Genomic DNA, 14,311 nt, shown 5'->3' on the forward strand with positions numbered 1-14,311 from the left:
GCAAGTGGTGAAGCTGGTCTTAGTTGTGCTTGTTACTAAGCTGCGTGCGTTTCATGGTGCCTGGAGGCCAAGTGTTGCATTTTTAATGCCAGGCGAACTTGAAAAAATTAATGAAACTCTCTGTTACATATATTCAATAATGGTTATATAGTCATCTTGCTTTTTACGTACTGGAGTAAATTTTTACATGTGCAGTGTTTGAAGAGCGTGTGGTAGATGTTTTTGTGAGAGAAAAGTGTGTTAAGATTAGAGTTCTGACCAGCATACCTCCTTTATGTTAAAGAATGATGGTGTTTAGAGGAATATGTTCAATATTTGGAAATTATGGTTTTTGCAGTGTCAGGAAAAACTTAGAAATGAGGAAAATTAGGGGAAAAATTAGGAAAAAAATGAGGGAAAGGTCTAGCTTGTTCATATTGCTTTCTGTAATGTTTCTTTCGTGAGAGGATGTTATAGCTCTTAAATGCAGCGTTACCTTTTCATTTGTTCTTTTTTGACTTTCTTTTATCTTAAACTCCAATAACAGGTTCTAACCTCTAGTTCTGAATTGCCTCAAAAGATGATATAGTGGTGTCTTTTATCAATAGCTGTGGCTAGAAATAATTCAAACAAATTAAGCAAATAGTAGAAATTTTAAATAGCATTTCTGCAAAACTGAAACGTAGCTGCGTGTTTAAAATAATTCCCAGTTGTCTCTGAACTTTGGCAGTGTTCTTCCTAGAACTAAACTTAAAATAGTTGAACAATTCTCTTCTCTTGGAAATAGCTGCTCTCCAGTGGTTCCACAGGGCTTTAGTGTGTTGACTGAGGATTCTTCAGCGTAGTTTCCGTCATTCTCTATTTTTTCACTTCTGTGCCTGGTATATGGGTTCAGGACTTGTCTACACAAGATACCGAGGAAAATTGATGCAAGTCAACAAAATGCAGGGATTTAAAGAGGGCAGCTTAAATTTGACCAAGTCTCTGTGCACTCTCCCGCTCATAATTAAAGTGGCCTCCAGTGAATTTAGTTTAATTCACTTTGAAGACAAGGTGAGCCAAACAAAAATTAAGGCAACATTTTATTCCCAGGTGAAGGTGTTTGCAAAGGAATTTAATGGACATGGACATATCCAGTTAAATTAATGTAGGTTAAATTTCCTGAATTCCACTGTGTAGACAAAACCTTAGTAATTATGCCTGACCTTTTGTTCCTATAACTCTGATACTTTATACTTTAAAAGTTAGATGGCCCATAATCATAATAGTCACTAGATGTCTTGTTATCTTACTTGTTTTATGAATCTACACTTTATATATTTAATATATTTAGTACATCAATACCTCGCTTTGTCATCAGGTCTAGCGCGTGTTACTTTTTGTTAGGTAGTTTATTATCATTTTGGCTGCTTCAACTAATACCATTTAATTCATCACTGTAACTACGTGTGCTGACAAGATCTTATCCATCCAGCGACTTTGTAAAGCATTTTACAGATTTTGCAGAACTGGATGATTATTATTGCAAATAAGCTACGACCACATGTCCCTTCTATAATGTAATTATGAAGTGCCTCTTAATAAGATGAATTTGCCCTTCTTGAATTACTCAGTCAAGCACAGGTAATTTGAATGGAGTCAGATTAGAGGTGCTGGCATTCCTAGCTCAGTACAAAGGCTTTGAGGAGCATTTTGGTGAAGTGTACAATACCTTAAATGCTACGGTTTGTACAGGTATGTTTCCTGAATAATATTTTGTTTCTTTCATTGGAGTTCTGTTAGCAACATGGGCTTAGTTGTACAAAACTGTGTTCCATTTGGGGAACAGTGAAATCAACTGGTTTTCTATTTCTTTCACAGCTGTGGTACAAGCAAGAGCCAACTAATATCACCTGCTACTAGTAGAAAATCTCCGTGATAGTCCTTACCCTTGGCATGTGTGAAGTCGCAACTGAGCTTGTGAGGAGGAGTTAACAGGAAATATCTAACTCATGTTCAAAGGTAAACTTTGACCAATTATGAATAAGCATGAAAGTAAAACATGCACTTTTGCTTATATTGTGTATCTTTTAACTTCATTCTGTTTTCTTTGCTTTACACCATTTCTCAAACCCTTCTTTAACTGTGTTGTACCGTATGATAATTCTGATAATGTGTGGTGGGTCGCTGGGGGCTTTACCCTTTTCCTGTGTAGAGCTGTGCTTCCTTCCCTGGGGCACTCATTTCCAAGTGTGGGACTGTTACAGAGTGAGCGAGTGTTGCTCATCACTCCTTGTCTCTCTCGTCAATTCATCAGCACATGTATGGGAATCAGGACTTCTTGGTTGGGGCAATAGTGTCTAATGAGAAAGAGGAGGTGCCATTCTTAATTTCCTTACAAAGTTGCTCCTGGATGAGGAGAAAGGTGTACTTGTTAATTGGCTCCATGAGATGATTCCCAGAGTACTGGCATGGCAACAATACATGAGCCAAACACCAGATTAGACTCAAGGCTATTGCTTTTATCATGGGTCTTTCAGGCAAAGAAAAACAAAGTGATAAAGAACACAGCAAAGAGCAAAAGCTGAAAGTGGCCATTAACAAATCCTGGAGTGTGATGTACAAAGCCCTGGCGTTTGCTGACCCCAGGAAGCAACTAAGGATCTACCAGCTGCTCACTTGCTCTTCTTACTCTCCGGTGGAGAGAGAATTGGAACAGCAAAAGCAAGGAAAAAACTTCTAGGTCAAGATGAAGACAGTTTCATTAAAGTGAAGGGAAGAGGGAAACAAAGCAAGTGACACAAAATCTCTCCCCACCTGTCACAAGCAGACTGATGCCCAGCCAGTCTCGAGCAACGGCCACTCTGGAAAGACTCTACTCCAGTTTTAGGGCTGAGCACGATGTTCTAGGGTTTGGAAGATCCCTTAGGTCAGATGGGATCAGCTCTTCTGCCTGTCCCCTCTCGTAGGCTCTTGTCCACCTCCAGCTTAGTCACTGCGGGGGCAGAGTAGGACGCAGGGAAGGCCTTGAGGGTCTGTCAGCACTGCTTAGCAATGACTAAAGTATCGATGTGTTATCAGTGCTGGTTTAGCCACAGTTCTGGAAAATGAATGAAGAAATTTAACTCCATTCCAGCCAGATCAAGTATGGTGGAGAAGCTATAAATTACAGAAGTGATATTGACAAGGCAAATAAAAGAACAAATCCTAAGCTCTGTTGTGTAAATGTTAGTAAGTAAGGCAAAAGAGCTCTAGGCTAGCCAAACATTTAAATACTTGCTCAAATTCAGTGTATGAGTAGTGACAATGATATGATGGTTGTGCTTTGAATGAACAGTGCCTGTGTTTAGCTGGGTTGGAGTCTTCAAGTTGCAGAATTATTTACAAACTGCACATAAGAAAAATAAAAAAAAAAACAAATGTGAAGAAGGAGAAAAAAGTGTGAGTGATCAACAGCTTCTAGGCTAAGGCAGAGGCAGATGACAAATGGTCTTTATTTTAATGTGCTATAACTTGAATGTTTTAGCATTTTTAATGGTCTTCTTTGTGGAAAGGAGGAAGAACGTGGTTTACAGCACCTTGGAGTGTACGTTCTAAAATCCTGTTTCTTTTTCTCCTTGGCAGATGGATGCCTTCTAGCCAACCAGCGAGTCCTGCTGCTGCTGCATGTCTGGCAGCATCTCTGAATGATCACATGACTCTTGATATGGATGCAGTCCTGTCAGACTTTGTTCGGTCCACAGGGGCAGAACCAGGTCTGGCGAGAGACTTACTGGAAGGTAAGCTTTCAGGACACAAGTATTTCATGTGTTCACTGCTTGCTTAAAGCAAGAAGCAGTCATAAAAAGAGAACCCTGGTCTATGGAAACAGACTTTTCTTAGTATTTTGACTAGTCAGTTAACTCTTGAACTAAGGTGACCGTAGATTACACTACAGTAGATGTTTTCAGCAAAACCCTGAGAAAGTTCTGGGTGTGAGTGTGCTGTATTTTAGGTTATAAAGTCATGCCTTACAAGTAGATGTGCCAGGGAGAGCAGAGAGAGGCCTTTAGCTGAATTCTGACTTTTTCAGCTGCCTGAAAGTAGTTGTGTTTCAGCTTACTGTGCAAAGCACTAGGTGTGGTCTGAAGAGGACTTAACAGTAAAGTGGTAGAGAAACCAGAGATATCTTGGGGACCAGTGATTAATGCACGTACCTGAACGTCATGGTATGAGAGTCAAATATCTAGGTTTAAAAACAGCTGAGAAACCATATCAGAAAAAGAACTGGGTCTTTTTGTTTATTTTATTGGGGTTGCTTTAAGTTTATAAGCTTAAATGTGGAAAGACACCTTGATATTTGAATGCGTTTTGTAATAGTTGTTAATTTCTTCTGAAAACAGTTCTTCACCAGTTGTGAAGAGAGGAAGTTAGAAATGAGTACGTGGTATCTGTGTAAATTGTGCTTCTGTGGATATACACATACCGGACTTTTTTCCTGAAGGCTTTTTTTTTTTTTTTATCTTAACATCCTTTAAGAAATTGTGTGTTAAATCAGAGTAACTGCTGAACAGACACAGCAAACTCAAAAGTATATATTAGGGTCTTCATATCTTTGTGCAAGAACAATTTCCCTTTATTGCATATTTTGCTGTAAGTTCTTTTTGACTCTGGGTCTTTCAGTAATAAGGAATGATACGTGATTAACACAGAGATGCACACAGTTTTGCTGCATTTCTCAGGTAATCTACATTACATGTAATAAAACTTAAAAGAATACCCCGTTGTGACTTGGAGAAAGCACAAGGAAAGGTATGTGGAGGCAGCAGTCAGCAGCACGCAGACCTGCACTCTAAATAATCTGTCTTAACTGCTGGAGTTTTCTTGAGGTTTTCTTAAGTATTGTGAAGAACGGTCCTTCCTTACACTTTATTCTGATAATTTTATTTATATATATTTTATATATTTATATTTTATTTATATATATTATATATATATTATTTATTTATATATATTATATTTATAAATATCCCATTTCTGCCGTTAAAGAAAACTTTTGAAACTTGAATTTACAAGCTGATACATCATAGGCCTTGGTGGTAGGATGGATTCAGTGATTTTTTTTTTTTTTTTTTTTTTTTTTCATTAAACTATAGAAGTATTTCCAAACTAAGGCCTTTTCCCAGCTGTTCAGTGGAACAGTGGAGATATGTATGGCTGGATGCATTTTGTAAATGTACACCATTTGTCTTAAATAATAATTAAGCATGGCTAAAAAATGTTAGACTTCTAGTTGTGTAGGGTTATAGAGCTGGCGTATTGTAAAGGATAGGTTATACATTGTTTTCAAGCAGAGGTTTTGACAGCACAAGATCGTTTACCTCGTCACTCATATGCGTCTATTAAAGATATACAGTCATATGAGTAATCAAATTTTATTCCAGTCTCTGATGTGCTGTGGATGCTTAGTAACAGTTTAATGAGAGCTTAGAATGACTTTATAGCTTTAAGATATGAATGCTGTTGTCTCCCATTTCTGCCCTCAGCTTGGTTTTATTCCTTGCTGTTGAACATTCCCGTTAACTCCATGCCTACACCCAGGTTGAGAACCCAAGGCAGATGAGATCATGAGAGAAATCCTTTCACAGGGCTTACGTACAGCTAACGCAGGCAGTGTCTTAGCTCTCTCAGTTCAGGAGGCTCTTCTCTACCCTTCTCTGTACTAGTATAATTTTTCTCTTGTGCCCACAGCATGCCTGCATGCCTGAGCAATAGCTGAGTGAGCTATTTCTGGGCTGAATTCTCCAGATGATCTGTCTCTGCATCAGGAATCTGTCTTCCATCAGAAGCTGCAGTACTCTGTCCGCTCCGGCAGTTGCTGGCGGTGTCTTGTGCATAGAACGCTTCATGCTTGGTTTTGCTAGCTTGTTCTTCTGGGTACCTTTCTGTACTTTTTCTTCCTTTTCTCAGCACTCCTTGCTTTCTTTTCCTGAATGCTATCCTGGACCATAGACTGCTTCCATCACTTTCTGTTCAAAACACAGCTTTCTACCAACCCTGCCAAAATTCTTAGCTGCTGTTATGGCTGAATTATTAAAATAGGAAGCACAGTGCTTTCAGCTTGGTTATCACTACAAGACTTCACAATGTTGATCCTTGTTCTTTCGGACTCCAGGGAGGACACTTCATTGGTAGCTATCTACACCTTTGTCTCTAATCTTGCAGTGACTTTAAAGTGAACGCCCAGCAGGAATTATTTTTTGAGAGCTTGCACACCTACAGATAAGTGTCCTCGAATTCATGGCATCTCCAAGACTTCAGAAATCCGGAAGTTTTCCTGCTAATAATTACAAGTCAACTAAAGAATGATGAGTATGTTCCTATGCAAATAAAATAACACGAAAAGCTATTTGCTGACTGTACCAGAGAATAAATAAAATAGTGAGTTGAGGAGAATATATGCACAGCACATATGTCAGCAAATTACGGAGTGGAGAGAGTGGCTGTGACAGTTGTTTGGCTCTCTGAGTAGCATTTGACTCAAGGGATGTGGAAACTGGATCTGACATTACACAGTGTGATGGTTCAGGAGTCAGATCTGCTTGAAGCAGATCACTGTGTATCAAAAAGATATGCTGCAGGCCTGAGATCTTGTCTCCGTGCATTTTCATTCAGGAGAAAGGAAGGCTGTAGAAGTTTGTCTCTCTCTGAAAAAAACCCCGAAACTGAAGAGATTCTTTCAGTTAACCTGCCTGAAAACAAGAGTGTTCCCGTCAGTCTTACTCTAACAGCCTTTCACGTAATTCCTTGAGACACAGGCTTGATTTTGAGCTAGCAGCATCCGGGAGCATAGTGTGAACCTCTGGATTTTTTTCCTAGGTTAAAAAACACTTTCTAAAATTGCATTCCAATGGAACAATGAATCTTGTGCCCCAGGACCAATAGCACTGTTCTGTGTCTCTGCTTCTGATACTCATTTTCTTTCCCTTCCATTTTATTTTGCAGTGATTAGCTCTTGTCTGTGAAAAATTTTATCATACTTCCAGTTTTTCTTCTTGATTCCAGTTAAAAAGAATAGAAGTCAGTGACGTGCAATCTTTTTGCTTCCAATACAGGCCAAGAGCATGCTTTTGCCTTAAAATAGGGCAAAATAAAAAAAAAAAATAGTTTAAGTTTTAATAGTTTAAGTTTAAATAGTAAAATAATTTAAGTTTTTGCAGCTTAAATAGTTTCATGGCTATCTGGTATAGAAATCTAATATTGGACTTCCACAATTATTAAAATACTTACATTTGCTTTAAATTAATTGTAAATTAATATTCATAAATTTCAACTACGTATCATTAGCTCTGCCAACTATGTTGGCAGATCGTATACATTTGCTAAACCATTTGTTTCTGATGAATGTTATTTTCCAGCTTTGCTTTTATTTTTGGATGATTACTCCCCAAGTCTTTCATTAGTTTGGTTTAATATCTCTTTGAGATATTGTTTAGCACTTTGTAAGCATTTTTTACCCTATTTGTGTGCTCCCGAGGACTGAAAGCGTACTTCTGTGTGTGAAACAGTTGAGAGCAGGTATTGCACTTTGTGAAACTTCAGTGGCTCTCCATTTTAAGATTTGTTTTGTTGTTGTTTTGCATATTTGCTAAACAACTTCTCAGATTCCCTATTGACCTTTTTCCTGTTCACTGTTACATGTTCTTTCAAGTTTGCCTACTTTTCTTAATAAGCTGATTATGGCTAAGGGTGCCATTTCCAGTATATTTTTTAAATTCCTCAGTTACTAGAAAGGTGAGCATCCATCTCTCTCAGACTTTGGCGGTCTTTACTACTCATTTCCTTTAAATTAAATCTGTTCCAATTTATTTGGATTGGTGTGTTCAAAACCATCAAATGTCAAAAGAAACCCAAAGTCGCTCAGTAGTTTTTCATTCCAAAATGAATTGCGTCCACATAGTCAAGTCCAAGGGAGGGAGGTACCTATTGGTTTGGCCACGACTGCGAATTCTTGAGAGTGGAACAGTTGTGTATCAGTGCCCTTGTGGCAATAAAGAGAGCGCGAACCTCCAGAGCTCTGCTGGAGGACCCTCAGAAGCAGTTACTTCATTTGCACTTTGTGAGCTGACCTCAAGTGCTGCACATGCCACTCATATGGGCTTTATAACTTCAGTCTTGTGTTACGCATTCAGTAAATGCTCTTCCTGAGATTAGGTCTGATTGTTCTAGGAAGCGTTTGTCATTATTCTTTTATTTCTGGATGTCAGTGCTTCAGTTTTCAAAAAGGTGAACAGACCATAAATTTCCAAATTTGAAGCATTGAAAGGAAGAGAGTCTAAAATGCGCCCATCTCCAAACTTCTTTATATAAGTTTTTTTTGCTTTAGAACTATCAATTGCTGTACGAAAGAACTTTTACGTGTAACATGAGTATTATCATCATAAATTATATACCAAATCCCAACCCATTTTTCCCACCTGTAATGAAAAACTGGAGGTGTTTCGGACATGCGATCTAGGGAAGCACACCGGGCAGAGTGTCTTTATACAAGTTATGCTGTGTTTGCTTTACAGTGCCAGGGCTCGAGGTGTGGATGAACTTGGAGATTACTAATGAAATCAGTTAGAAAATAGCTTAGTTTTCAGGAAGCAGCAGTCTGCAGGCAATGACCACTTGAATATAGGGGGGAGACGTAGGAGAAAATGTTTTAAAATACCAGCAGTGTAAACAACCATCAGGAACTGGAGGATCTGTGAAATTCACTGGCAATAATGATACTACTAATAAAATTATAATATAATGATAAAATAGTAATAACCCTCCAAAATCATAAAAATAATAAAAACATAAAAAAGAATACAAGCTGCATTAAAAATAATGTATATAACTGAAAAAGTTCTCTCTACTCGTATAAAAGGTTCATTTATTTATATAAGTGGTGTAGTGTTTCACCTTTATATAAAAGTAATTGCTGTCTATTTCCAGCTTTAAATAGTGCTTAATCAAGGTGTACAGAGTTCACTATTAATTCAGAAGTGAGGAGATCGGCTTTCAGTCATAAAATGTGTGCAGCGAAGGAGGCTGGCCCTGGCGAAGAGGACAGAGGTGCAGTGGGAAGACATCTCAAAGAATGGTGATTTTGGAATTCAAAGAAAGGCGTGTAATTAATGGAGAGGGAGAGAGAAATTTACAGTACTGTCATGTGATTGAGCGTACAAAGCTAACTCCCCAAAAATAGTCGCTTATTCTCCTCTCCCTCAGACAGTTCCTTTTTTAGTTCTCTTGTGGAAGGCTTGGCAAAGGGAAGGGGAAGCTGAGCGGCAACCAGCGTCTCCTTATACAGAGATCAAAATTGTCATTTCCAGCTGTCTGTTCAGCTTTGAGTGACTTTGCATTCTAGCAGAAACCAAGGCAAATATCAACCATGTGTCCTTGCTACATTATTTTCCTTTGAGAATGTGGACCAAGGTTAAATCTTGTTTCAAAGCCTACAATCTAATTTTATCCTAGTTTAGCATGTAGTCTTTATCGGAAGGAATAAATCTGGTCTTGAGTTCCTCTTCTTATCTTGTACCTGTTAATATTTTTTGATCTACCTCATGCCAAATGGGAAGAAGTGACTGCATTTAAACTGTACTTGTGGGCTGCTTTATTAGCAGTTGGTCTTCCTTACACAGGAAAGAAGCTGATGGTAGGCTTCATATCTTAACAGATTGTTAAATTTAGATAATTTTAATATTTTTATGTGTGTATAAAAATAATCACTGTGCACTGGCCTAGTGGCACAAAATGAGGATCATTTTATGTCGGTGAAAACTAACAATCAGTCAATAATCTTGAAAGGCAGAAGGTACTTATCATTTTTCCAAAGTCCTTTCCAGTATAGTCAGCTAAAGCTCGTAAGTTTAATAAATAGATTCTATCCAGTAAAAGGTCTCCTGGTGTTATCAATGTTAGCAATAACTGAAGAAGTAAAAGAGCTTTTGCAGTTGAAGCTGAAATTACAGCCTAGTTAGTCAGTTGATGACTGTGCCGTGTGCCTGTAATCACAATTTTAAATATTTGGAGAGAGAATCCTATTAAAAAAAAAGTCCTATGAAATTATGAGGATAAACTATCAGAACTGTTCTAGTTCAGGACAGTTAATTGTACCTTCACCAGCACAGAGAACTACAAACATGCTGCATTAAAAAGATAGAAGTGTAGAAGTTGGGTTCAGCCAAGACATTTAAATAAGGGTTCCTGCAAAGATTTGGACAAGGCATTAGAATGATGGAACAATTACCTTACTTGTATGAAGGTGGTAATATTCCCTTCTAGTCCTACATAAAATTCAAGATTTCATATTATTATTGGCAATTATGAATCCTCTCAACCTAGAGCATCTCTCAAAACATCATCCTCCCAGATACGCACGAGTACGCAGAGCGAATTCCTGTCAATGACTAGATACGTTAACCATGGGCTCAGCTTTTCATTTCTGCTGTGGCAAATGTGAATATTTCCATTTCCCAAATGTACAGTGTATCAGAAGCACGGAAATTAACTTTAAACCTAGACAAGACGGAGCTGATGTTGACAGGAAAGAAGAATTTCAAAGGCTTTCCTCTTACTTTGGGAGGCCTAAATCAGTTCTCAACCTTCAGGCCTTTATGCATTCTCCCATACAATTGAATACCCATTTAATTCCAGGAACAAAAATTATTCTTTTTGCTGCAGTTGGCCATAAGTTGGTCTGTCTTAGAGGAATCCTTATTCATGAGGAGCCCTTAATGTAGAGTTCTTAGGGACCTGATTATTTCAAATTATTCATCTAAGTGTAAAACTACCCAGAAGCGCGAATGCCAGTAGATTAGAAAGAGATCGCAGTTCATTGTGGTCTCTGCTATTTAGATCTTTCCTAGTTCCCCATCTCAAATTGCATCCTTTTTAAGCATTTTGTTTGTCATTAAATCAAGAATTGTTGGTGACCTTTCAAACATTCTTTTTAACATATTGGAGTAGGTGGATATTTGAAAGCTTGGAGGGGAAGGTGCTTTATAATTGCACGCTTCCTCTTCCTACTAATTAGTGATAAATGTCCTCTAGTTTTTTTGTACTGTTTTAAGAAGTGACAGACAATAGATTTATTAACTATTACAGCCCTGGTGAGTCACACTGTTTTAGCCAAAATAATAAAAAGCAAGAACCCCAAAACTAGATAATAGGATGTCACTCAGGTCTTGCTGCCTGAATCCTCTCTGGCTGAAAAACATAATGTCTAAGACGGGTACCAGTAGTGTAGGCTGCTTAACGGGGGCCTGATATTTGTTATTAGAGTATGAGTTGTGTTCTGACAAAGCGTGTGCTTAACATTGAGCAGGCGAGGATTACTCATGTGCTGCAGAGCAACAGAAAGCCACCTTCTCTGCACAGCACAGTCAAGTTGAAGAGTTGACTCGAGAAGGACTAGGTTAGAAAGCTGGACCCTTATTCTCCAGAAAAACAGAGGTGAATGCAGCTGTCTAAGCACTGCAAAAACTATTGTAAAACCTGAGTGCTGCGCACTGAACTGTTTTTATGAAGGCAGAGTATATTTCTCTTTAAAAAAATTACCAAATGTGATAGTCTTGAAGGGAATGATCTAAAGCAAAAGTTCGAAGTTTCTAGAGCTCCTCTGTGTTCAACTTTCAGCTTTCAAGCTGATCAGCGCTTAAAAGTGAATTTGAAATTTATCTATTAAAGGAAAGAAATCAGGACTTTGTCAGGAGGTCACTCTGAAACTTTTCGAAGAGAGCTTCCAATAGAGAGCTCTGTTTAGTTGTATTGGTTTCAGTTTTTAAAATCTTTGCAATATATTATTTTATTTAATACTCAACAAAGTGGTGGTATTTTAAAATGTGAACAGCCCCTCGGCTGTCTGATAGCACAACATTTCTGGTTCCACTCACAAAACAGTGATGTCAATGGTTTGTGTTTGTTACAGTGCTGTAACACGTGTGTACATAGTGCTTGGGCCCAGCGTGGTGGGTGATGCAGAACTAGATATGCAAAAACTGCTACAGGAATATCTTCTGCCCTGTGAAGTTTGCTCTGGTTTGGTTTGACCTCTTCGTTGACACGCGCCCAATTTCCTTTCTGCAGAGTCTTGAGTAAAATCAGCGTTTTCTTCTAAATTTCTGACTAACATACTGGCTCAGTAGTTTGTCCATCTCATTCCCAGTCTTGCCACTGGGCTGGTTTTCTTGCCGATGTGCCTCAAGAGCGAAACAGTAATGTTTCAGGATAAGGACAGAAGTTTAGGTTTTGTCTTATTTTTCTTTTATCAAATGTTTTCTAAGGGGAGGATGGTGTCCATGGGTTGAGAAGTACAAGAAAGCCGAGGTGGAAGGGCTGGGAAAGGAATGAGATGTCTTCTCTGATCATAATGTGGTCAGTCCTAATGAGTTCACTCAGTCTTTCCCTCCCTCAAAAGCTAGATTTAGTTGTGATGCCTGAAGAACAGCGTGCCAAGGTGGGAGCATGCTCTGTGTGGGCCCTGCAGTAGTACTCGTGCATAGAAAATGCTCCTCGTCAGCTTCTTTCTAGCGTGGTATTTGGAATCCAGTGAACCTACCATAGAAAGCGCTAGCACTGGGCACTCGGCTCACCCGTGCTGTTGGCACCTTTGTTGTCTCAGGTTGAAATGCCCTAAGGAAAGCTAGGCTTTTTGGAACCAGGATCAAGGCCTGGGAAAACAGTCTCGGCTTGGTCCCGGAGCATCAGTTGACTGGGAAACCCACTTCTGAGCAATGCTTAGACTCTTCCAGTTGTCTGAATGGGGCAGAGGTGGGGGCTGGGGGGAAGCAGTTCTCTGATGATCAGTAAAAACGGAATCATCTGGAGTGTTTCTGAGGTGAGTCCTACTCTTGCTGTGCTTTAGCATTTTTTTTAACCCTTTGCTAATTCAGTTTGAAGCGATAAGACGAAAATGGATGAGTGGCTTCTTAAATATTGTTTAATCTAAGTCTTTGCTTTTTCTTCAGGCTGACGATGCCTTCTGTTGTTATTCAAGCAACTGTTATTTAGGACAGAAACTTCACAGTGTAACTGAGTTTATTTTTTGATTTCCCTTTCATGTAGATGCCTGCTGTGTCTGACACTAAAATGTCAGTGCCAGCCCTTAGCCAGAGTGCATATTCCATTCCTTAATCAGCTGCATTATTTTTTGTTTTGTTGGTTTTCCTCCACACTAGAAACACTTGGTTTGAAAGCAGAGGCCTTTCAGTCCTGTTAAATTTTGCACCTGCTGACTCACATAGCACATGCGGCTGTTCTGGAAATAACGGTTCAGTAAGAGTATACTTTCTGTTGAGTTAGTGAATAAATTCGATTCCAGCATCGTGATTCACCACCTGTGTTTTCTAACCAGCTTTGTGTTGCTTTGCCTTTTTGCTGACCAATGTTCTCTGACCATTAGAAACTCCAAACCTTTCACGTAAACACACGGTGGAGGTTCAGTTGCTGCTCACTGGTGTGGTGCCATCTCATGTGACTGTGGACACTGCAGTAACATTGTTGTGCCTGTGAAATACCTTTTTAACTACAATAACGTGTCATATAAACCAAGAATTTAGTGAGGCCCATCAGATAAGTAACAGTAAAGAAAGAGTGAACAATCTGAAAAATACTCCTGTGTTGGTTTTGTCCTTCAGATTGCAACAAAAAGTCTTGCTTGATTTGATTTAGTTGAAACTATGCAAAAGAGATGAATTACTTGTTGCTTCTCCTTCATTCTGGTGATGGAAGATGGAGGTCATGTCATTGCCTGTGTCAGTTCTAACCTCTGTGGGATTGAGAAGGATTGGTCCTTTCCCTTGAGGGCCTGCAGGAGAAGAAAATAAAAGAGGTGTTACAGAGCAGGGACTTGTGTAAGGAACAGGGTCTGGGACGTTTCAGAGAAGACCAGGGAGCAAACACCCAAACAGAACCTAGAAGGAGTAAGTCCTTCCCTAAGAGCCCAGAAGGACTGTATGTTTTCTGCTCCAAAGCAGAAGGCTGCTGAAACTTGTTGGACAAGTAGCAAGACTGGAAGGAGGGTCCTACCCTCTGAGCCAGTGGGGCTGTATGTTTGGTTTCAATGTGATATGAATTTATTTTTGTCCTTTCTGACCCAGCAGACCTCAGGGATTTTTCTTCTTTCAAAGCTTAGTTTGGAATATAATAAGATACAGCTTTAGAAATTCAAAAGCTTTTGGTATGCAACATTGAAAGGAGGAGAGGTGGGCAGGGTTTGCTCTATTCAACTCCGCAATCAGCCCTGCTAGTTTCTTGAATGACTTCCAGCTGAAACCTGCTGTGTCACAATATGGGAGATCCTTGTTCGGATCATCTGCTTTGGACATCTCTGAATTCA

At 39.1% G+C, this 14,311-nt stretch overlaps 1 protein-coding gene across 8 annotated transcripts in view; it reads left to right on the forward strand.

Moving 5' to 3' along the window:
* OTUD7A (OTU deubiquitinase 7A) overlaps positions 1-14,311 on the forward strand; it is a 136,382-nt gene that overhangs the window by 85,165 nt on the left and 36,906 nt on the right. For all 8 annotated transcript variants that reach the window (XM_054077451.1, XM_054077449.1, XM_054077454.1 and 5 more), the window contains 2 exons: positions 1,840-1,980; positions 3,583-3,737. In XM_054077451.1, the coding sequence (XP_053933426.1) occupies positions 3,587-3,737 (151 nt within the window). In that variant the 5' untranslated portion in view covers positions 1,840-1,980; positions 3,583-3,586. The remainder of the gene's footprint in view (positions 1-1,839; positions 1,981-3,582; positions 3,738-14,311) is intronic.

The sequence above is a fragment of the Cuculus canorus genome, chromosome 12 (genome assembly GCF_017976375.1).
Source record: "Cuculus canorus isolate bCucCan1 chromosome 12, bCucCan1.pri, whole genome shotgun sequence".
Taxonomy (NCBI): Eukaryota; Metazoa; Chordata; class Aves; order Cuculiformes; family Cuculidae; genus Cuculus; species Cuculus canorus.